Genomic DNA, 23145 nt, shown 5'->3' on the forward strand with positions numbered 1-23145 from the left:
CATTGCTGCCCCCATGGCGCCGATGTCCCAGGTTCAATCCCGGCCTTGGGTCATTGTCCGTATGGAATTTGCACATTTTCCCTGTATTTGCGTGGGTATCACCCCCACAACCCAAAGATATGCAGGGTAGGTGGATTGGCCAAGTTAAATTGCTCCTTAATTGGAAAAATTGAATTGGGTACTCTAAATTTTTATTTTTTTTAAAAGAGCACCTAGCTCTGCTGCACTGTTATTCAGCAATACTTTGTTTTTAGTACATTTAGAAGCTTCTTAATGTCACATAAGAAACTAGGGCAGGGTCCGCCATTCACTAAGATCATGATTGATCTGATCATGGTCTCCACTGCTTTCCTACCTATGCCGCAACATATGATTAATCCATGTTAAAGTCTATCAGCTGGATACTTGTACCTATGATGGTGGGAACCTCAAGTGGCAATAAATTAGGATCATCTTTCTGCACGTTTGATGACGACTGCAAGCTCTTCAGCCGTGTCACTTAAACCAATATACTGGATTTCACCATGGTTAAGGGTGGAGATTTTCATAGAATTGTCTCTCCTGTTAGTTGCCTAGTTGTTCATCGCCAACTGGATGTGGTTGTTTTATAGATCTTTGCTCTGACCTGTTGGTCATGGGACAGCTGGGCTCTGTTTGTTGGGTGTTTTTTGCATTTATCATGTTGATAACCTTGTGCAGCAGCCAAAACTAATAAAGTTTTGAAGTTACTAACGGTGATAGACATTTACTGAGGGAGGAATAGCTCAAGTCCGGGCTCAAATAAGAAAGAGGAAGCATATCGGTAATTTAAATATTCTGCTTTATGTCCAAACGCAATTCTTTTATAAACCAAATCTTACACAGAAATTGAGAGAACGGAAAACTTCTCATCGACAAATATTGCACCATAGAACAAAATAAAAACAGTACAGTATTCAAATAAAAATACAATTGCAACACAATTTAAATTATGTTCTCAGAACGGAAACCTTCTGGGCTGAGACAGTAAACTTAAGTTTGAATGTTAATGTTTAATGTATTTCAAATTACAGTAGACACAATAGTGGCAGGGATCTCTTTGGACAGGCTGTACTTGGTTGGACAGGCTGTACTTGGTTCGACAGGCTGTACATGGTGAGTGAGTAGACAATGAATCATTGCACTTATTAAATCAAAACATTTTGAATATAATACACAATTAATTGAAGGATATTTCTATTCCAAGTCGCTAAACGGCATTTTCTTGATGTATGCTAAATTTTATGCTCATCAAGGTGAGGGATGTGGTGCTAAGGTATGTTATATTTTACAAGTTTAGATACTCAGTGCCAAATTAAGCATTCCCAGGTCAGATGCAATATAGTAAGATGCAGAATAAAGCTCCCCTTATGGTCCCACTAATAATATCTTCACTTAAATACATCCAAGAACACAATGTGTCAACATTTTGTATTTCCCACATGAGCCAGTGTGTAAGAGTGCCAATTAGAATTACATTCGGGACAACTTTGTGCTGTGCATCCACACCGACTAGAAACTTTCAAACTCATTTCACATAGGATTCTCACTGGCCAATAGATCTGCATTTTGGGTGTACTGAAGACCAGGCCTCGAGATTAAAAGGTACTATGCAACCCAGCATATCACCAATCCCCATAAAGAATAGAAAACTTCAATTCCTGTAAACGCTTAATAGAAGTTGGGAGTTTTGAACGGAAAATTCAATCTTTTGGTTAACTTTCTGGTTTCCTCCACTCTCAAAAGGGCTTCCTCACTGTGGTGGTATGTATTAGGGGTAGTATGGTACCCTGTGATGCCCAGAGGCTATTGGTAGACAGACACTGGGTCCTGATTGGATCTGCCGCCTGCTGGCTCCACCCAGTAAGGCGGAGTATAAGAACCCGGGTTCTCCCAGCAGCCGCATTCTGTAGCTGAGCTGCTGGGGAACAAGTCTGCTTAATAAAGCCTTCGATTGACTTCATCTCTTCTCGTCTCGTGAGTAATTGATTGTGCTACAATTTATTAAGCAGACTTAAAAGACTATGGAGCTCCGGATCGCCCCGGAGTGTCTGCAAATCAGCCCCCATGCAGCAAATTCAGCGGCCGTATTTAAACACTGGCTAGCGTGCTTTGAGGGATACCTCCGAACGGCCCCCGGCCGGACCACAGAAGGCCAGAAAATGCAGGTCCTGCATTCCAGGGTGAGCCCGGAGATCTACACGCTCATCGAAGATGCGGAGGATTTCCCGACGGCGCTCACCATGCTGAGAGGGATCTACATTCGGCCCGTAAACCAAGTCTACGCATGCCACCAACTCGCGATGAGACGGCAATTCCCCGGAGAATCGCTGGACGAGTTCTACAGCGCGCTGCTAATATTGGGAAGGAGCTGCAACTGCCCATCGGTGACCGCAAACGAACATACGGAGCTCCTAATCAGGGATGCTTTTGTGGCAGGTATGACCTCATCCCAAATTCGCCAGCGACTGCTGGAGACTCACTGGGGCTCATGGAGGCACGGGCCCTTGCGGCCTCCCTCGATGTGGCCTCACAAAATGCCCGCGCTTACGCCACCGACCGCGCGGCAGACCAGTGGGCTCCGTGGACCCCCGCTGCGACCGACTCCCCGGCACCTCCCACTCCCCCGCAAGCCTGCGCGGCCAGAGCACCAGACTACCCGGGGGGGGCCCCGCTGCTATTTTTGCGGGCAGCCGAAACACCCCCGGCAGCGCTGCCCGGCCATCTGTAAAAGTTGCAGCAAGAAGGGGCACTATTCAGCGGTGTGCCAGTCCCGGGGGAGAACGGGGACAGCAGACTCAACCCCCCCAACGATCCATGTGAGGCCAACGGGCGTCGCCATTTTGGGTCCCGGACTCCACGCCGGGGGGGGGGTGGCCGCCGCCATCTTGCGACCCTCCGGCCACGTGCGATCCATGGGGGCGGCCATTTTGTCCACCCCCGCCCGCGTGCGATCCATGGATGCCGACATCGTGACTGATAGCCAAGGACCCCAGCATGGACGGCTCCACGGGGCCTGAAGAAAACGGCCCGATGCAGCAACCACGGCTGGCTTCGGTGACCCTGGACCAGTCGCGGCCCCGGACGCTCCAAACGGCAACAACGATGGTGCTGGTTAACGGGTACGAAACGCTATATCTGATCGGCTCTGGGAGCACGGAGAGTTTTATCCACCCGGATACGGTAAGACGCTGTTTTCTTTCAATCCATCCGAGTACCCAAACGATTTTCCTGGCAGCGGGATCCCATTCCGTAGAAATCAAAGGGTTCTGCATCGCAAACCAAAAAGTGAAGGGGAGAAAGTTTAAGAATTATCGGCTTTATGTCCTCCCCCACCTCTGCGCTCCCACTCTCCTAGGGTTAGATTTTCAATGTAACCTCCAGAGCTTGACGTTCCAATTCGGCGGCCCTATACCCCCACTCACTATCTGCAGCCTCGCGACCCTCAAGGTTGAACCGCCTTCCTTGTTTGTGAACCTCACCCCGGATTGCAAACCCATCGCCACTAGGAGCACACGGTACAGCGCCCAGGATCGAACGTTTATCTGGTCTGAAGTCCAGCGGCTGCTGAAGGAAGGCATAATCCAGGCCAGCAATAGTCCCTGGAGAGATCAGGTGGTAGTTGTAAAGACCGGGGACAGAGGATGGTCGTAGACTATAGTCAAACCATCAACAGGTACACGCAGCTAGATGCGTACCCTCTCCCCCACATATCCGACATGGTCAATCGGATTGCACAATACAAGGTATTTTCCACCGTGGCCCTTAAGTCCGCATACCATCAGCTCCCCATCCACCCGAGCGACCGCAAGTACACTGCCTTCAAGGCAGACGGGCGGCTCTACCACTTTTTAAGGGTCCCATTTGGCGTCACTAACGGAGTCTCGGTCTTCCAACGGGAGATGGACCGAATGGTTGACCAGCACGGTTCGCGGGCCACGTTCCCATCCCTCGACAATGTAACCATCTGCGGCCATGACCAACAGGACCACGACGCCAACCTCCGCAAATTCCTCCAGACCGCTAACGCCCTGAACCTCACCTACAACAAGGAAAAATGCGTGTTTAGCACTGACCGTCTAGCCATCCTTGACTACATAATGCGTAATGGAGTGATAGGCCCCGACCCTGAACGCATGCGCCCCCTTATGGAGATCCCCCTCCCCCAAAGCCCTGAAACGCTGCCTGGGCTTCTTCTCTTATTACGCCCAGTGGGTGCCCCACTACGCGGACAAGGCCCGCCTGCTAATTCAGTCCACTACCTTCCCCCCTGTCGACAGAGGCCCGCCAAGCCTTCAGCCGCATCAAAGCAGATATCGCAAAGGCCACGATGCACGCAATCGACGAGTCCCTCCCCTTCCAAGTCGAGAGCGACGCATCCGACGTAGCTCTGGCGGCCACTCTCAACCAAGCGGGCAGACCCGTGGCCTTTCTCTCCCGGACCCTCCACGCTTCAGAAATCCACCACTCCTCAGTGGAAAAGGAAGCCCAAGCCATAGTAGAAGCTGTGCGGCATTGGAGTCATTACCTGGCCGGCAGGAGATTCACTCTCCTCACTGACCAATGGTCGGTAGCCTTTATGTTCGATAATGCACAGCGGGGCAAAATCATGAACGACAAGATCTTGAGGTGGAGGATCGAGCTCTCCACCTCTCACTATGAGATCTTGTATCGTCCCGGAAAGCTGAACGAGCCGTCCGATGCCCTATTCCACGGCACATGTGCCAACGCACAAGTAGACCGTCTCCAAGCCCTCCACGAGGACCTCTGCCACCCGGGGGTCACTCGATTCTACCATTTTGTGAAGACCCGCAACCTCCCCTACTCTGTTGAGGAGGTCCGAACAGCCACCAGGAACTGCCAAATCTGCGCAGAGTGCAAGCTGCACTTTTTCAGGCCAGATAGAGCGCACCTGATAAAGGCTTCCCGACCCTTTGAGTGCCTCAGTCTGGATTTCAAAGGCCCCCTCCCCTCCACCGACCGCAACAAGTACTTCCTAAACCTGGACAAATACTCCAGTTTCCCTTTCGCCATCCCCTGCCCTGACTACGGCCACGGTCATTAAAGCCCTCTGCACCATCTTTACACTGTTCGGTTTCCCGCATACATCCATAGCGATAGGGGGTCCTCCTTCATGAGCGACGAACTGCGTCAATTCCTGCTCAGCAAGGGCATTGCCTCGAGCAGGACGACCAGTTACAACCCCCGGGGGAACGGTCAGGTAGAGAGGGAGAATGGTACAGTCTGGAAGACCGTCCTACTGGCCCTACGGTCCAGAAGTCTCCCAGTTTCCCGTTGGCAGGAAGTCCTCCCGGATGCCCTCCACTCCATCCGGTCGCTGCTGTGTACCACAACTAATCAAACGCCTCACGAGCGCCTCCTTGTCTTCCCTAGGAGGTCCTCCTCCGGAACGTTACTTCCGACCTGGCTGGCAGCCCCAGGACCCATCTTGCTCCGAAAGCATGTGCGAGCGCACAAATCAGACCCGTTGGTCAAGAGGGTTCATCTTCTCCATGCGAACCCTCAATACACCTACGTGGCATACCCCAAAGGCCGACAGGACACGGTCTCCCTGCGGAACCTGCTGCCCACCGGAACTCCCCACACCCCCCCCCCAACACCAATCACCCCTTCCCTCTCACCAGCGCAACCCACGGCCATTCCCTTCCCGGGTGGATCGGTCCTCCTCCCGTGCCTGCCCAGGAGTAGCGAAACAGGAACAAACAGCGCGACGCTCCCAGAGACGACAATGCCTGAGCCAGCGCCTGCACCACCACCGGGGCTGAGACGATCGACAAGGACGACCAGGGCACCCACTCGACTCGTTGAATCCGCGTGACAAAGCAAAACCTGTAAATAATTCAATAGCCCAGTAAAAGCGGCAGTGTAAATAGTTCACCGTTGACATCAATGCATAGCCACTGTGTTAAGGGAATTCCAGTACCAGCTTTGTAAACCCCTACCACCATGCGACCCACCACCCCGCCGGGTTCTTTTTTAACAAGGGGTGAATGTGGTGGTATGTACTAGGGGTAGTACAGTACCCTGTGATGCCCAGAGGCTATTGGTAGACAGACACTGGGTCCTGATTGGATCTGCCGCCTGCTGGCTCCACCCAGTAAGGCGGAGTATAAGAACCTGGGTTCTCCCAGCAGCCGCATTCTGTAACTGAGCTGCTGGGGAACAAGTCTGCTTAATAAAGCCTTCGATTGACTTAATCTCTTCTCGTCTCGTGAGTAATTGATTGTGCTACACTCACTGATAGCTGATTCTCACTCAAGGTGATCCTAGCCTTTAAAATATTTCATGTTAACAGTTCAGCCACTAATGACAGCATTTTGATTTGGCAACGAATTGTAAGAATTCATAACTTCCTGAAATATATTTATTAAAATTTGCTTTCTTAGCTACCTTTGGAGCATTTTCTGTTGAAGGAAGGTGAGCTTCCAGACTTCTGTCAGCACCATTCTCTCTGTGCCTGTATGAGGAGGTGAACCTCATTCTAATTTCTCCCTGCAGCAAAGGATCTGGAATCTATTACACACCTCCCCAAAATGGCAGTTAAATCCAGCGTGTTGGGCTAGTGATCATATGTGCAAATCCTCACCCACAAGACTACAGTGCATTGGTGATTCGCTACCTCAAGCCAAACAATGAGGTTCATTAAGACCTCGTATGTCAGAACATGAATGCAGCGAGAAGCAGCTTCCCAATTCGAATAAATCTGGAAATGTTAAAATTAAATCAATGCATAATCATTCAAGTCATTAGCATTATCCCACCAATAGTTTACACATGGTAAATTGCAACATTCAAATATCTGTTACAATGTACAGCTATTAGGTAGGCAGTAAGGAGAGCAATTTACATGATGACAGAAGAGTATTGAGGAAACCAAGCTGTGCCAGTGAAGGCAAACTGGCATCGACTCCCTTACAAATAGCATATGTCATGGCTGAATACAGATACAGTAGTATTACAATATACAGGCTGTACGTTGCTTGATTTTAACTCAAAAATTATTTTCTGGATCTCACTAATACTGCAGATGATAAAATAGAATTAGAGTGATTGGGCAATTCTTAATTCGCAGAATTCTCTGAATACAGTAAAGGAATTATTAAACTTTAATGCTGAAATTGCAAACATGTTTTTTTTTAAAAAAAGGATCATATATTTAACTTTTGATAACACTTGCACGTAGGTGGTTCTGTCATATACATTAATAATTTACTGCTAGCCCCTAAATGCTGGAGTTCTTTTACATATCTGAAACACCCAGAATTTACAACTTGCTTTAAGTTTATGCAAAAAGGCAGTCCAACATCAAAACAAAATGCCCAAATTCAACATTCTGAGCATTTCCTCTATTTATCTTTAGCCTGAAGTTTAATTTAATGCATTTTGAAATATTAGTCAGCTTCTTTTATGGCGTAAAATAATGTGTTGGCTGCTGCTGAATTGGCAATTCATAACAATCTATTCACATTTTTGCATTGTTTGTGAATTATCAACTGATTTGGATAACAGCCATGGCGACAGTATGAATCGCCTCATGACAGCTCAATCTGGGAAAGCCAATGAAAAGTAACCAACTCAGAATATTTTGATGAAGAGGATTGCCTTCAGCACTCAGACTGGCAGGGCACCTGTGTATTGACAGATCTTGGCAACAAATCAGAGGTTAAAGGAAATAGATGCAGAATATAGCCAAAATATTGTGCCAAAGTATTGAGATGACTGAACACAATTGTAAGCAGCACTCCCAAAAATCCCCCCAAACTCATCAACGATGGTGAATAAACTTTTAAAAATAATGTTGAAACTATATGTTCTTGCATACAAGCCAGCCCCCGCTCTCTATATTCCAGTTGAAATAATGACACTGAAACATTGCTGACCCACTTCATCCATTGCAGACCCGAAAAGGTATTAAATATATTAATGCACCCAATTAGTTCCATGTACCAGCTTTGACCTGCACAGATATGGTATAGAAAACCAAGAATGGGAGAGAATAATTGTGGCTGGAGATAGCTAAACTGGCACTGAATAGCCAAGAAAATAAGATTGGACTAGCAGAGCAATCAGACACCAGAATCTCTAACTAAATGCCTGACATACAAGATGAATAGCCCTTCTACTTATAACCCCAAAATCATAATCTAAATGTCTCATCTCATACAGATTAACTAAATTTTTTGAACTATCTCAACCTTAATTACTCACGCATTAAACATTCTCTCCCACTTGCCAGAAACAAATTATACCTATCACAGGATGAAAATATTTTCCAAGAGCTCACAACCCAGTTCGAACCAGTTCTGTTACGGATTTCAAGTAACTCGGAGTTCAGGGGTTTTAAGTGAAATTCTGCTCAAGGTTCTGCCCACCATATTAAGTAAATCACCTTTGTTGGATAACTGAATATCTGCGCAGGAGAGTTTCAGTAACTTCCTTGAACAAAATGCTTGCAAACACAGTGGTCTTCATGTATTGTGCGACGTTAACAGGATTAAACAGCGACAAAAAGTATACGATTGGAGCAATGATCATTTGGACCCAAAGAGCCGATCAGGAACTCCTGCGTTAGCCCAATTCCTGGAGGCACAGATGATTATTGATGAGGTTGATCCTGTTCAGGTGCAGCTGGTTGATGTAAAGTTTGTGTCTGGTCATGGCCTGGAGGTGGAGCTTCAACCTTTCCTGGAGGACCTGGCTGTCCTGTTTCTATGGGAAATTAACATTTCAGCAAGAGATGTAGTCATCAAGAGGAAATCAACACTGCAAGTTATGCGACACAAGGGCCTTCAATTTGCTGTCAGTGTGGTGCTTGCACTGTTGACATCTGAAGCTTAGGTCTCATGGATCCTGCATGTTGAATATATTGGACGGTAGTGGGTGATACTCTGTCTAACTCCTTTTTCCACTAAATTACAGAAACAAAACTCTTTAGTTTGGAACACAGATACACAAGAGTGTAGGCCATTCAGCACCTTGAACTGGTCCCTTCATCGGTTAGGTCATGGCTGACAAGTAGGGCAACCCTATTTACCCACCTTTAATCCCTATTCCTTGATACCCTTACTAAAACAAGTCTGTGGATTTAAATCTTGATAAGTGTAACTCGCAAAGCAATCATAGACTTGCAGGGGAAGAGAATGCCAATTGTCAATAATCTGCGATTTTACTCCAAGCTCTAATTTTAAGATTCTGCCTTCTTGTTCTGGGTTCCCCCCCAACAGAAGAAACAGCTTCTCTGTATCTGCCCTATCAAGGCCTATTATCCTTTCAAACAAATCAATTAGATCGCCCCACAAAACTATAAATTCACGGGATGCAAGCTAGATTTGTGCAGCCTTTTCGGCAGAAATGAAGTCCTGTTACTCTGATAAGTCTGAGCTGTGCCCTGTCCAAGACTGATCTACCCTCATAATTCCCAGGCTCCTCCAGTTTCTGATCTCTTGCCTATAACAGATTTAGAGAAAGTGGCACCTGGCATCATTTCCTCCAATCTCACACCAAAATAATTTGTCTTGCTGATGCAAATGAGAGATTAAGGCAAAAAAACTGCATCAGGCGGTAGATTTAAGCAGCCATTTAAGTGTAATTATGGAAAAGAAAGCAGAGATTTATTGGTCACACCAATCTTATCAAGAAGCTACAAACCTTGGCGGAACTGGAGTTCTCCATTAGATCCTGCTGGAGGTTGGACATGTTGGACCTGCTTCTGCTGTTCCAGTTGCTGTACGGCCTATTGGATTTCATATTTAAAAAAAGTTAACTTCTTAGTTTTGTTATTGTTTCGCCCACTGAACTAACTGGAAGTCCCTTCCTGGCCTCACATTAGGAAACACTAAGATGTGCAGGGTAGGTGGATTGACCATGCTAAATTGCCCCTTAATTGGCAAAAATTAATTGGGTACTCTAAATTTTTTTTTTTTTTAAACATTCAAAAAGCGCTGCAATTGGATTTATCTAAGTGAGGAATACAAGAACAGGCATGGAAGTATTTTTTCCACTTTTCATTATTTAAGTACTTCTGAATCAAGGTGGTGATTGAATAAAGCCCAATACTTGGTGCAAATAATGGTAGCCGGAGCTCAGTATAATCACTCAATTTCCTACATGAAACATTCTCAGACTCTGAATCCTGTGCTACAGACCAACATCAAGGGCGGGATTCTCCACAATCGGCGCGATGTCCGCCGACCGGCGCCAAAAACGGCACGAATCAGTCCGGCATCGCGCCGCCCCAAAGGTGCGGAATTCTCCGCATCTTGGGTGGCCAAGCCATCACCTTGAGGGGCTAGGCCCGCACCGGACTGATTTCCGCCCCGCCAGCTGGCAGGAAAGGCCTTTGGTGCCCCGCCAGCTGGCGCGGAAATGACTTTTCCGGGCGGCGCATGCACGGGAGCGTCCGTTGCCGCTCACGGCGTCCCCGCGCATGCGCAGTGGAGGGGGTCTCTTCCGCCTCCGCCATGGTGGAGACCATGGCGAAGACAGAAGGAAAAGAGTGCCTCCACGGCACAGGCCGCCCGCGGATTGGTGGGCCCCGATCGCGGGCCAGGCCACCGTGGGGGCACCCCCCGGGGCCAGACCGCCCCACGCCCCCCCCGGAGCCTGCCCGCGCCGCCTTGTCCCGCCGGTAAGAGAGGTAGTTTGATTCTCGCCGGCGGGACAAGCATTCCAGCAGCGGGACTTCGGCCCATCGCGGGCCGTAGAATCGCCGGGGAGGGCCCGCCAACCGGCGCAGCGCGATTCCCACTCCTGCCGAATATCCGGTGCCGGAGAATTCGGCAACCGGCGGGAGCCGGATTCACGCCAGCCCCCGGCGATTCTCCGATCTGGCGGGGGGTCGGAGAATCCCGCCCCAGAAGTTGGGACTGGAGACACGAATCTCCTATCTATAAGTGAGGTCAATTACTACCCAGATGGTGACAGGGAAAGGACAGCATGCGATCGCATAATATCTTATCAAGCAAATCCCAGTAGATTTTCTTCACGGGCGGCATGGTGGCACAGTGGTTAGCACTGCTATCTCAGCACCAGGGCCCCGGGTTCAATTCCAACCTTGGGTCACTGTTTGTGTGGAGTTGGTATGTTCTCCCCATGTCGGTGTAGATTTACTTCAGGTGCTCCGGTTTCCTCCCACAGTCCAAAGATGTGCGGGATAGGTGGATTGGCCAAAGTAAATTGCTCCTTAAGTGTCCAGAGATGGGCAGGTTAGGTTATGGGATTCCAGGAATAGGGCAGGGGGGACGGGAGAGTGTAATTGGGTATCTCATTCAAACGGGTCGGTGCAGACTCGATGGGCCGAATGGCCTCCTTCTGCACTGCAGGGATTCTATTATTAATGTCTCTGAAAAAAAAGTACTGCCACCAGTGATAAGATTGTTTTTAGCTTGAAGGACTGTATGTTGAATCTCAGACTCACTGCAAATACAAGGTACAATTCTACATGGCAAAAGAGATTTTAAGACACATCTGACCATTGTACAAATACAGCAAGGAACATCACAGAGAACCCCATCATTGGATTGGATTTGTTTATTGTCACGTGTACCGAGGTACAGTGAAAAGTATTTTTCTGCGAGCAGCTCAACAGATCATTAAGTACATGAGAAGAAAAGGGAATAAAAGAAAATACATAATAGGGCAACACAACATATACAATGTAACTACATAAGCACTGGCATTGGATGAAGCATATAGGGTGTAGTGTTAACGAGGTCAGTCCATAAGAGGGTCATTTAGGAGTCTGGTGACAGTGGGGAAGAAGCTGTTTTTGAGTCTGTTCGTGCGTGTTCTCAAGCTTCTGTATCTCCTGCCCGATGGAAGAAGTTGGAAGAGTAAGCCGGGTGGGAGGGATCTTTGATTATGCTGCCCGCTTTCCCCAGGCAGCGGGAGGTGTAGATGGAGTCAATGGATGGGAGGCAGGTTTGTGTGATGGACTGGGCGGTGTTCACGACTCTGACGTTTCCTGCGGTCCTGGACCGAGCAGTTGCCATACCAGGCTGTGATGCAGCCCGATAGGATGCTTTCTATGGTGCATCTGTAAAAGTTGGTAAGGGTTAATGTGGACATGCCGAATTTCCTTAATTTCCTGAGGAAGTATAGGCGCTGTTGTGCTTTCTTGGTGGTAGCGTCGACGTGGGTTGACCAGGACAGATTTTGGGAGATATGCACCCCTAGGAATATGAAACTGCTAACCATCTCCACCTCGGCCCCGTTGATGCTGACAGGGGTGTGTACAGTACTTTGCTTCCTGAAGTCAATTATCAGCTCTTTGGTTTTGCTGGCATTGAGGGAGAGATTGTTGTCGCTACACCACTGCACTAGATTTTCTATCTCCCTCCTGTATTCGGACTCGCCGTTATTCGAGATCCGGCCCACTATGGTCGTATCGTCAGCAAACTTGTAGATGGAGTTGGAACCAAGTTTTGCCTTGCAGTCGTGTGTGTACAAGTAGAGTAGGGGGCTAAGTACGCAGCCTTGCGGCGTGCCGGTGTTGAGGACTATTGTGGGGGAGGTGTTGTTGTTCATTCTTACTGATTGTGGTCTGTTGGTCAGAAAATCGAGGATCCAGTTGCAGAGTGGGGAGCCAAGTCCTAGGTTTTGGAGCTTTGATATGAGCTTGGCTGGGATTATGGTGTTGAAGGCGGAGCTGTAGTCAATAAATAGGAGTCTGATGTAGGAGTCCTTGTTTTCGAGATGCTCTCGGGATGAGTGTAGGGCCAGGGAAATGGTGTCTGATGTGGACTGGTTGCAGCGGTATGCGAATTTCAGTGGATCAAGGCGTACTGGGAATATGGAGGTGATGCGCTTCATGATCAACCTCTCGAAGCACTTCATTGCAGTTGATGATTACTGTTGCAGATGATGGTTGTCTTCTTGAAGCAGGTGGGGACCTCGGAGTGGAGTAGGGACAGGTTAAAGATGTCCGCGAATACCTCTGCCAGCTGGTCCGCGCAGGCTCTGAGTGCACGACCAGGGATCCCGTCCGGGCCCGTCGCCTTCCGAGGGTTCACTTTCAGGAAGGCCAATCTGACTTTGGAAGCTGTGATGGTGGGTATGGGTGAATTATGGGCTGCTGGGGCACTCGACAGCGGATTGTTGGTTTCCTGCTCGAACCGAGCATAGAATGCATTGAAATGAAATGAAAATCGCTTATTGTCACAAGTAGGCTTCAAATGAAGTTACTGTGAAAAGCCCCTAGTCGCCACATTCCGGCGCCAGTTCGGGGAGGCTGTTACGGGAATCGAACCGTGCTGCTGGCCTGCCTTGGTCTGCTTTCAAAGCCAGCGATTTAGCCCTGTGCTAAACAGCAGTTCATCGGGGAGGGGTGCGCTGCTGCCAGAGATACTGTTCGGCTTTGCTTTGTAGCCCGTTATGTTGTTTAGTCCTTGCCACAACCGCCGAGAGTCTGTCTGTGACTCTAGCTTGGTTTGATATTCTCTCTTGGCATCTCTGATGGCTTTGCGGAGGTCGTACCTGGATTTCTTGTATAGGTCAGGGTCGTTTGTCTTGAACGCCTCGGATCTGTCCTTCAGTAGGGAGTCAATCTCGCGATTGAGCCATGGTTCGCGGTTGGGGAACGCACTTACTGCTTTCTTTGGCACACAGTCGTCCATACATTTGCTGATGAAGTCTGTGACGGTGGTGGCATACTCATTTAAGTTGGTCGCTGAGTTCTTAAATATGGACCAGTCCACTGTCTCTAAGCAGTCACGTAAGAGCTCTTCTGTCTCCTCGGACCAGCACTGCACAACTTTCTCAGCTGGATTTTCCCGCTTGAGTTTCTGCTTGGATGCCGGGAGAAGGAGCACCGTCTTACGGTCTGATTTCCCAAAGTGCGGTCGGGGGGTGGAACAGTCAAGTCACCCTGACCCTTTTTGAAAAGCAATTAATTCAGTTTGCTCCACTCCCTCACTCTTTCTCCATATTGCTACAATTATTTTCCGCCTGCAACAATTTATCCAATTCATTTTTGAAGGCAATTATTGGGTGTGATCTAATGGCCGCATTGTGCCCAGCACGGATCCGTGCGCATCAGGTAGATCGCGGGACAGGCCAAAATCGGGATCGGTACCAGACGCCGATCGGTTTCCGATCTAACTGGCCTGTTCCAGTTGACGGGATACAGATTCTGCCTGGATGTGGCGAAAAACTAATAATCACCAAATAAGGCTGATCTCCATATCGTTAATTGGTCAATTCCCCTATCTAATGGCCTCCCGTGATCTGATCAGCTCTCAGCAAGTGGTCACGCCGGCACCCTTTAGCGCACTTTTTTTAAATGTGAAGCTAGCACAATGGCTGCTGTGGGACTGGAGGAGATGAGTAGCCAACTTCGAAACTGGGCATTCAGACTGGGGGTACTGGATGGGGGGGGTGAAGTGAGGTGAGGCGAAGAGCTAACTCAGCTGCCTGGAATAGGGAAGAGGGAGAATGCTCCCTTTTGTTTTACCTGCCTGCCTGGAGGAAGAGGAAGAAGTGCTGCCTGTCCTATCCTCTGCTGTTTGCCTCCCTGCTTGAAAGGGGGAGGGGAAGAAGTGCTGCCATTCCTTTTTCCTGCCTGCCTGGAGGATGAGAGACAGGGCGAGTGCTGCCTCTCCTTTACTGCTCGTTTCTCAGCCTGCCCACCTGGGGGAGGGAAGAGTGGAAGGAAGGAAGACTCATCATTAAATTTACAGTGCAGAAGGAGGCCATTCGGCCCATCGAGCCTGCACCGGCCCTTGAAAGAGCACCCTACTCAAGCCTGAGCCTCCACCCTATCCCCCTAACCCAGTAACCCCATTTTATCTTTTTGGACACTAAGGGCAATTAAGCACGGCCAATCCACCTAACCTGTGCACCTTTGGACTGTGGGAGGAAACTGGAGCACCCGGACGAAACCCACACAGACACGGGGAGAATGTGCAGACTCTGCACAGACAGTGACCCAAGCCGGGAATCGAACCTGGAATCCTGGAGAAGTGGAGCAACTGTGCTAACCACTGTGTTACCGTGCTGCCCGAAGAGAGCCCCGTTGTCCAGAAGAGAGGAAGAGGAGAGCTTGGTGGCTGTTTTCATTGACCAGCGTTTTCTTTGAGACCAAGGTGAGAGAGGGCGAGAGAGAGACTGTGTGTGTTGTTGGGTCCCACCAGGTCCTCCCACCCACTTCGGACTACTGTAGACTGTGGTTCTGCTGGGCCCTCCCTGGACCGAAGACTTTTCCTCTTTCCACTGGCCTCCCACTCACCAGTTACACAGTGCCCTGCCCGCCTGTGTCCCTCCTCTTCCTACCTCTGTATCCATCATTTACCCCTCCTTTCTTTTCCCTGCTACTCCACTTGGCTTTCCGGGGGTGGAGTATGTTTGCCACCTCACAGTGTCCATGGAGGCGTGCGTCCATGCAATGGCCAGGGTCGTTGGTTCCTCTGCCATGTGGTCGTCTCCCAGGTCTATAATCAAGTCGTATTCTTCCTGCGTGCCAAGCGGGCGGTCCGCCTCACCCTCGAAAGGGGGTTCATGGTGGACGGAACCCAGGTGGGGGTGAACCCTCTGGAGGCCACTGACGAGAAGTTGATCCTCTCGAATGTCCCGACCCACCTCCCCACGAAGCGCCTCCTCCCCCACCTCCACCTGTTGGGGGTGATTATATCTGGAGTGGTGCCATTCCCGCTCAGCCTCAAGGACCTCCTCCTACACCATACCTTCTCCTTCTGGCGCCAGATCTTTATCCACCTGGTCCAGGAGGAGGTTTTAGAGGGGGTTTTGCAGTTCCATAACAATCGTCTGGTCCGCGGTGTGCGTGCCACATTTGCAAGGGGGGAGGGCACATCTGCAGAAATTGCCTCGTCTCCACCGCAACGAAGGCGGGCACAGCTGATGCTGCTGCCTCCTCTCCCTCCAGGGACCATGCAACTGTCGGTGGTGGCAGCGGCAGCGAGCCTCCCACCCTTGCATTCCTGGCCAGCTCTCAGATCCCCATCCAACGAGCCGATTGTACGGAGAGACCCATCCTGCGCATACACACACACCTGGCGCCATCCGGCCGCGCATGTGCTTCCTCAGGACGAGCTAAGGAGATGGCTGCCTCCACCTCTGATATGCATCCTGGGGAGACACCTAGACATAGTGGGAGAGCTGGAAGGCAAAGCATATCGAGGATTACGGAGGACACCGGGGAAGGGCACCTTCGGGAGAGTGGGGAATTGTAAAACACAATAATCGTCCTTGTGCACAACCTGTATGATGCCTCTATCACTTTCTTCTGCAATGCAGGCCGACTTTCCGAACCCTTGGCCCATCTCTTTCGGCATCCATCCACCAACCCCAGGGCATACCGCGTGAAGGTGATGGGACTGAGCAAGCACTCAGCAGACAGGTAGGGGTCAGACTATGGCATAGCTTTAGGAGCACCAGCATTCTGCTCTCTGCGGGTTATCATCTCTCTGCAGGTTATCATCTCCCCTGCCCTTGACAGTGACCTGCTGACAGTGCCAACACTGTCACAGGACCCTGGAGTGATGTGACACATACCCTGGGAGGGTGGGAAATGGGAGTGGGGGGTGACGGACCAGGCCACATTCTAAGTGAATCGGGCGAGTATGAGGACCTCCCTGGCTCTCCGGGTTTCCCAGACCCTCTCCACTGCCGCCTGTTCTGCAGCAGCTGGCTGGTCCTCCGGTTCCTCCCTGGCCAAGTTCTCCAGCCTCTGCTGGTCCTGAGCCACCTCATTGGCCTGGTCCTCTTCTTTGGAGGTAGCCACATGTTCCTCATCACCAACCTCCAGCATGTTGACCCACTGCTGTGCGAGGTTGTGAACGGCACAGCAGATCACCACAAAGGGGGCTACCCTCCGGGCGGTGTACTGGAGTGCACTACCGGAGCGGTCGAGGCATCGTAACTTCACCTTGAAGAGTCCGATGCACCACTCAATGACAGTCCAGGTGGCTGCATGAGCCTCATTGTACTAGTTCTCTGCTTCGGTCACCGGCTTCCGTACTGGCGTCATTAGCCAGGTCCTCAGCCTCTTATCCCCCAAGAGCCAGCCGCCTATCCTGGGGTGTTCCTCAAAGAGGCCAGGAATGACCGACTGCCCCAGGATGTAGCTGTCATGAACACTCCCCTGGAAGCATTATCTTCATCTCGTAGTCGCACACGAGCTGTATGTTGAGGGAGTGTAACCCCTTTCGGTTAACATAGGGCATCCCCAGGTGGCCCGAGGGCAACATGCGTAGCATTGATTATCCCCTGGACCATCTCAGCGATGGCAGAGAAACCTGCTGCCCAGGAATGTTGCTGGGCATGGCCCAAGTCAAAGGTGATGTAGTTTTCCGCCCGGGCATACGTGACCTGTCGGATGTACCTGTGAGCTGTGGCTGGTGAGACGACCACACATGTCCCCCGCTCGAGCCCTGGAATGATCCTGAGGTGTAAAAGTTCAGGGCTGCGGTGACCTTGATAGTCACCGGGGGGGGGTGGGTGTCCTCCTCCTCCTCCATGTGGTGCCAAGTCCGTGAGCACATGGCACAGGTGCCGTACCGTCTCCTTGTTGAGGCGGAACCTCCTGCGGCAAGTGCTGTCCATCATCTGCTCCAACGGCCAGCGATGCCTGTACACTCTGGGTCCTTCCCTGTCCTGATAGGCGGCCGGGTCCTGAGGGTGTTGGGCAGGGTCCAGCACATGGGCCACCGCCTCGAGCATCTGCAGACGCTCTGATGTCTCCGGTGTCTGGCCACCCGGATTCCTGGCAGAACCACTAGGGCAAGTTCTGGGTCCAATATCCCTGCCATAACATTCAATATTTGTAAGCAATTGGAGAGGGTGTGAAACTGACAACAGTGGTGGCTCCCAGCCAGGGACACTCCTGTCCGCCATTGGTTCCGCCCCCCCCCCCCCCCCCCCAACCCGGAACGCCCTGCCGGCCACAGTTGGCTCCCCTCACTGGATCCCAGACCCTGTAGTCCGGACACCCGCTCATAACGTCACCCGGACCGGGCTCTGGTCTCCCCCCATGGCACTCATCCACCCTCCGGCCATGGACATGTCATCGGAGCTGTGTTCCATCCTCTGGGTGTTTGGATGTTGGCTGCTGCGTGTGTGGGGTTACCTCCCGCAGTATTCAAGCACAGTGTCTAGGCATTAAGGTGTGATTGGTATGCTAGGCAATGACTCCCACATGCTACATGGTCCGCCTACCTATGGGAATCCACTTGGGTTGTGTGAAGTGCTCACTTAACCACGATTGCCAATTCACTATTAGCAATAGCCTTCAGCCAGAGGCCTCGGCAGTTGGTTGAGTTATTGGTGGTAGATGGGGCGGAAGGGCAGGGACAAGGGTTGCCCCTGGAACGAGTAAACACGATCCAGGGGTTGGCATAATGGTGCATGCAAGCGGTTCCCCCCCAGCGTCTTCCTCCTACCCCCCCACCCCCCAATGGCCGCCTACCCCTGCCGGGGTGGTCCCCCCCCCCCCCCCCCCCCACCCCAGGGTCCCCTAAACCCCGCCGAGCACTGGGGTGGGAAGCCCAGCGCCCCAAGGCTCTTTGTCTGAGAGCAAAGATGGCTGCATCCATCCTTGGCTACCCACGGAAGCCCTTCCGGCAGGTTCACGCTTTTAAAAAGGAGTACTAATCAGCGCCAGCGTGACCACTTGCTGGGGAGGCCGCTGAACAAGAGGTGGCTGTTGGATAAGACGGGGCTCGGGACTCTTGCTAATTGTATGGAATTAGGGCTTAAGTGGTGATAATTGGTTTCTCACCACACTATGTGAGATCCCAATTTTGCCTACAGGAGCGGGCCAGTTGCATCGCAAACTGTTTGGCACCTGGCACGGTTCTTGTTTTTGGCCTCTCCTGCTATTCACCGGCGTCGTTTCGCTTGAGCGAGAGCATATTGAGGCCGGAGCATCCCACCCTAAATGTCAAAAGGATGATGGGGTACAAGACAAAAGGGTGTTATAATGGATCAAGATTTTTTTTTAAAAATTAATCTGCAGCACATAACGATTCCACTATTGGTAATGTATCTGCTATTTCAGTTTACACCTCCTCCAGGCTCATCTTTTGTTTCTTTATTTGGCCCATATATTGTAGCGTAGTGCTTATATTACTGGTCCAACAATCGAGAGGCTCGTGATTAATGTTCCAGGGACACGAGTTCAAATGTCATCACGGAAGCAGGAGAGATAAACTTCAATTCATTAAATACATCTGAATAAATTGCATCAGTAACCATGATGGTGAAACTACCAAATTGCCATTAAAAAACCATTTGGCTTCCTTAAGGTGAGGAAATCTGCCATACGTGTCCCCAAATCCACAGCCATGTTAAATGATTCTCTTTTTTTCCTTCTTTTTAAAATTTAGAGCACCCAATTCATTTTTTCCAATTAAGGGGCAATTTAGCATGGCCAATCCACCTACCGTGCTCATCTTTGGGTTGTGGGGGCGAAACCCAAGCAAACACAGGGAGAATGTGCAAACTCCACACGGACAGTTGCCCAGAGCTGGGATCGAACCTAGGACCTCGGCGCCGCAAGGCAGATGTGCTAACCACTGCGCCACCATGTTGCCCTTAATGTTAATGATTATTAACTGCAAGCTCTGAGATGTCATTAGGTTCTACTCAAGTACGATGAAAATAACCACAATTGCACATTGTGGAATATAAAGATTTAACTTTTCTGAAACAGAGTAAATGTATCCTCTAAACTCTTGTCTGTGGTTGATTCATTTAAGTATGTGCACCCTTGCACTCTTTTTGCATGGTTGTGCATGTAAGGTAACTTAAAGGAGGCTGACTTTTGCTCAGCCTGTGTGGAGACTTTCAGATTGCAGTGCAGCTCAGAGGAACATTGAATAGTAGCCTCAGGAGGCAGCTGGTAGTTGAGCTGGTTGTATACCTGGGCTGAATGGTCATTTCTGTTCTGTGACATTGCAAGATTTTATATTCACCGCAACTCCCCTCATCTTGAGCAACAATCAAATGCTTTTGGACCTTCTACCTCATTGCCATTACATTTTGCAACAACCTCACTGAGAAATCCCTTGACTGCCTTCTCCCTCCCTAGCTCTCTAATCTCTTCTAGCTTACAACGCCCCAATGATATCAGTGTTCTTCCGTCTGGGCATGTGAACATTTCCAACCAACGTTAACCATAACTTCTGTATGTCACTTCCTCCAAGCCTCTCCGCATCATAACCTGGGACATTTAGTGCCACATTTACAAAGAAGAATTTTCTATTTCACATTATCAGGTCAAAAGGCAAACAGTGCCCTCTCCTGACCAAAGATAATGCTCAACTCACAAGACGAGAACGCTTGGGCCAGGAACTTTCTCAGAGATGTTCCCTCTGAGCCACCATAGATTCCCCAGCAAAGTGTGCTTCGAATCTGGAACTCACTTTCATGCAGAACAATTGAGGTGAAGAGGATAGCGGAATTTAAGGGGAAACTAGATAAGCACAAGAGTTTCACCTGTTGGAACTCAAGTTTCTGAGCCTGGAGTTGGTCGTGTTGCTGCTGCAGCTCTTCACGTTGCTTCAATAAATCATCCGATTTCATCTTCAGTTCATGCTCCTGTTGAGTCAGTCGTTTCTCAAACTGCTGTAGCTCATCTTCTGAATAGAGCTCCTGTTCACCTAGAGTCTGAACAACAAAATATAATAAAAGTCACCCCTCAACCCCTCTAATGAAAACAGTCCAAGTCTATTCAGCCTCTCCGCATAGCTAACACCCTCCAGACCAGGTAACATCCTGGCAAACCTCCTTTGCACCCTCTCCATAGCCTCCACATCCTTCTGGTAATGTGGTGACCAGAATTGTGCGCAGTATTCCAAGTGCGGCCTTACCAAGGTTCTATACAACTGTAGCATGACTTGCCAGTTTTTATACTCGATGCCCCGTCCAATGAAGACAAGCATTCTGTATGCTTTCTTGACTACTTTGTCCACTTGTGTTGCCACTTTCAAAGATCTGTGGACCTACACGCCCAGATCTCTCTGACTTTCTATATTCCTAAGAGTTTTGCCATTTACGGTGTACTTCCCCTCTATGTTAGACCTACCAAAATGACAATAAACTGACAAGTTCCACCAGGCCGATGAATGACTGGTAATGGGAGAGGAAAAGTTAAGTAATTACTAATTATTATTTTGAATCAAATTTCTCCAAAATGTTTAAAATCACATAAGTGTTTCAGCACAGGTGGAGGCCATTCAAGCCATTGTGTTTGCACTGGTTTGTCAAATGACTTAGTGCCATTCACCTGCTTAATCCCCATTCCCTTGCACTTTTGGTTCTTTTACAATTCACATTTAATCTGTGTCCTCTCATTCTCAATACTTTTAAGTGGAAACAAGTTTCCTCCCCATCAGCTCGGTCCAGTGCCTTAGTTTTAGATTATGTTCTTAGATTATGTTCCTTTTGTTCCTTAGCTTTAGATTATAATGGGATAGAATGGGTACCGGGGCTTCACGGCTGTAAGAAAACAAAGGCTCATTTCTGTCGAGTTGATAAGGTTCAGAAGGCCAGGTGATCAAGCAGTATCACTTGCACCCTCTTTACTCTTTCCCCAAGACTGACAGTAATATTCGAGCATCAACAAAGTGAAAAGGAAAAATGAAAACTGGGATATATCTCAAATGCAATACTGTAGATAGGTAATAAAAAGAACAACCATCCGCAGAGTTATCATACTACCATACAAACAATGAAAGAGTGTTTACTCCCCTTCCCACATCCAGAACCAATAACTGCGAAGGATATCAAAAGGTGTTATGTTGAATGTAAGAAGTTCATAAATATATTGCTTTATATGCATCTGGTGCAGTAAAAATCCTGATTTAAAAGAAAGATGGCTTTAGAAGGTAACTAAGATGTCTTAAAAGATCATCATTCATTTCAACCATGTATAGGGTTTACCCAAATAGGGCTAAAGAGAATTTTGTTTACAGAAAGAAGGTTCTCTGGCGTTTAGATAATTGGGGGGTTAGCCTCAGTAAGCTGGTCATAATCCAGTTAGTGGGATTGAGAAGATGTAATTAATGACAGGAGCCAGGGCTGAAGCAGTCAGCTTTTGAGTTGTCAGTTTAGATTTGGCTTTGAACAGAACAGCAACTTCTGCAGAAGGCTGTCAGGTTGAGCAGTGGTCTGATACAGACAAGAATCGCAGGCTGTTTCCTGACAGGAGGATCTCTCTCCCTCCAAGCAGTCTTTGAAAATAATTCTATATTCAGATGTTGGCAAGTTCTCCTGTGTTTGCTAACTGTATTTAAAATTGGGGTTTGACCTGCGGTGGGTTTTGCTTGATTGGAGATAAAGAAGGCAGCAGTTAGGAGTTAAAGTGCTTCATTTTATTGTTAAGCATGGTTCAACTGGTAATTGTAAGCTACATTTGCTGTGCTTTAAAGTTAGTTGAATACCATGTTAATAATAGTTTGTTTTAATTTACCATGTTCCTATTTGTGAGTGGAATCACTCCTGGAGCGAAGTATCTTTTTCTCACAGCTTTACAAATTTAAAAAACAATTTGGGTTTCTGTCCAGTATCCGAGAAAATGTTGCGATCTGGTCTGGGTTCGTAATACTGTGGGCACATCAAAAGATATTAGATGCGATTGACAGAGTTCACCAAATCTTTTCCACTTGTGACACATGACTTCTCACCTCCCAATTCTCGGCATTCACAAACTCCTTCTTTTCTGTAGCATGTAGAAATTCATCAAGGGATATCAATCGATCCTTGTTACTATCAATCTGAAAAGAACATTAAATTACACTCGCTGCAATATCCATAGTATAAACTATGTGGAATGCAACTATAATTTACATTTATAATAGTACCTTGAAGGTAAAATATCTACCAGAGTTTACAGAGGAAATTTAAAATATTAAAAACAGAAACAGGTGCTGAGCCATTCTGGGAGAGTTCAGAGATGCAAACAAAGGTTTGTGGGTTTTAAGGAGTTTTTAAAGACCGTGTGTGAAACAGCAAGGGAAAGTTCCACAAGTGAGGTCAAGGCAATTAAAGGCTCTGCCATCAATAGCGGGAGGGGAAGCATATAAAGAAAGCGAGTAGCAGCAAAGAGAATGGCGCAGGAGGAGATACAAGGTGTCGAAGATTGCCCGTAGAGGC

General features: G+C 48.9%; 1 protein-coding gene across 7 annotated transcripts in view; it reads right to left on the reverse strand.

Moving 5' to 3' along the window:
- Positions 1-6385: 6385 nt before the first annotated feature.
- The window catches only part of LOC140384564 (nucleobindin-2-like), an 85752-nt gene continuing 68992 nt past the window's right edge, over positions 6386-23145 (reverse strand). For 6 of the 7 annotated variants that reach the window (XM_072466374.1, XM_072466375.1, XM_072466376.1 and 3 more), the window contains exons 10-13: positions 22677-22766; positions 20488-20658; positions 9688-9772; positions 6386-8748 (exon numbers count right to left, since the gene is read on the reverse strand). In XM_072466374.1, the coding sequence (XP_072322475.1) occupies positions 8636-8748; positions 9688-9772; positions 20488-20658; positions 22677-22766 (459 nt within the window). In that variant the 3' untranslated portion in view covers positions 6386-8635. The remainder of the gene's footprint in view (positions 8749-9687; positions 9773-20487; positions 20659-22676; positions 22767-23145) is intronic. The other variant, XM_072466372.1, reaches the window with a different exon arrangement.

The sequence above is a fragment of the Scyliorhinus torazame genome, chromosome 10, assembly GCF_047496885.1.
Source record: "Scyliorhinus torazame isolate Kashiwa2021f chromosome 10, sScyTor2.1, whole genome shotgun sequence".
NCBI classification, from domain to species: Eukaryota; Metazoa; Chordata; class Chondrichthyes; order Carcharhiniformes; family Scyliorhinidae; genus Scyliorhinus; species Scyliorhinus torazame.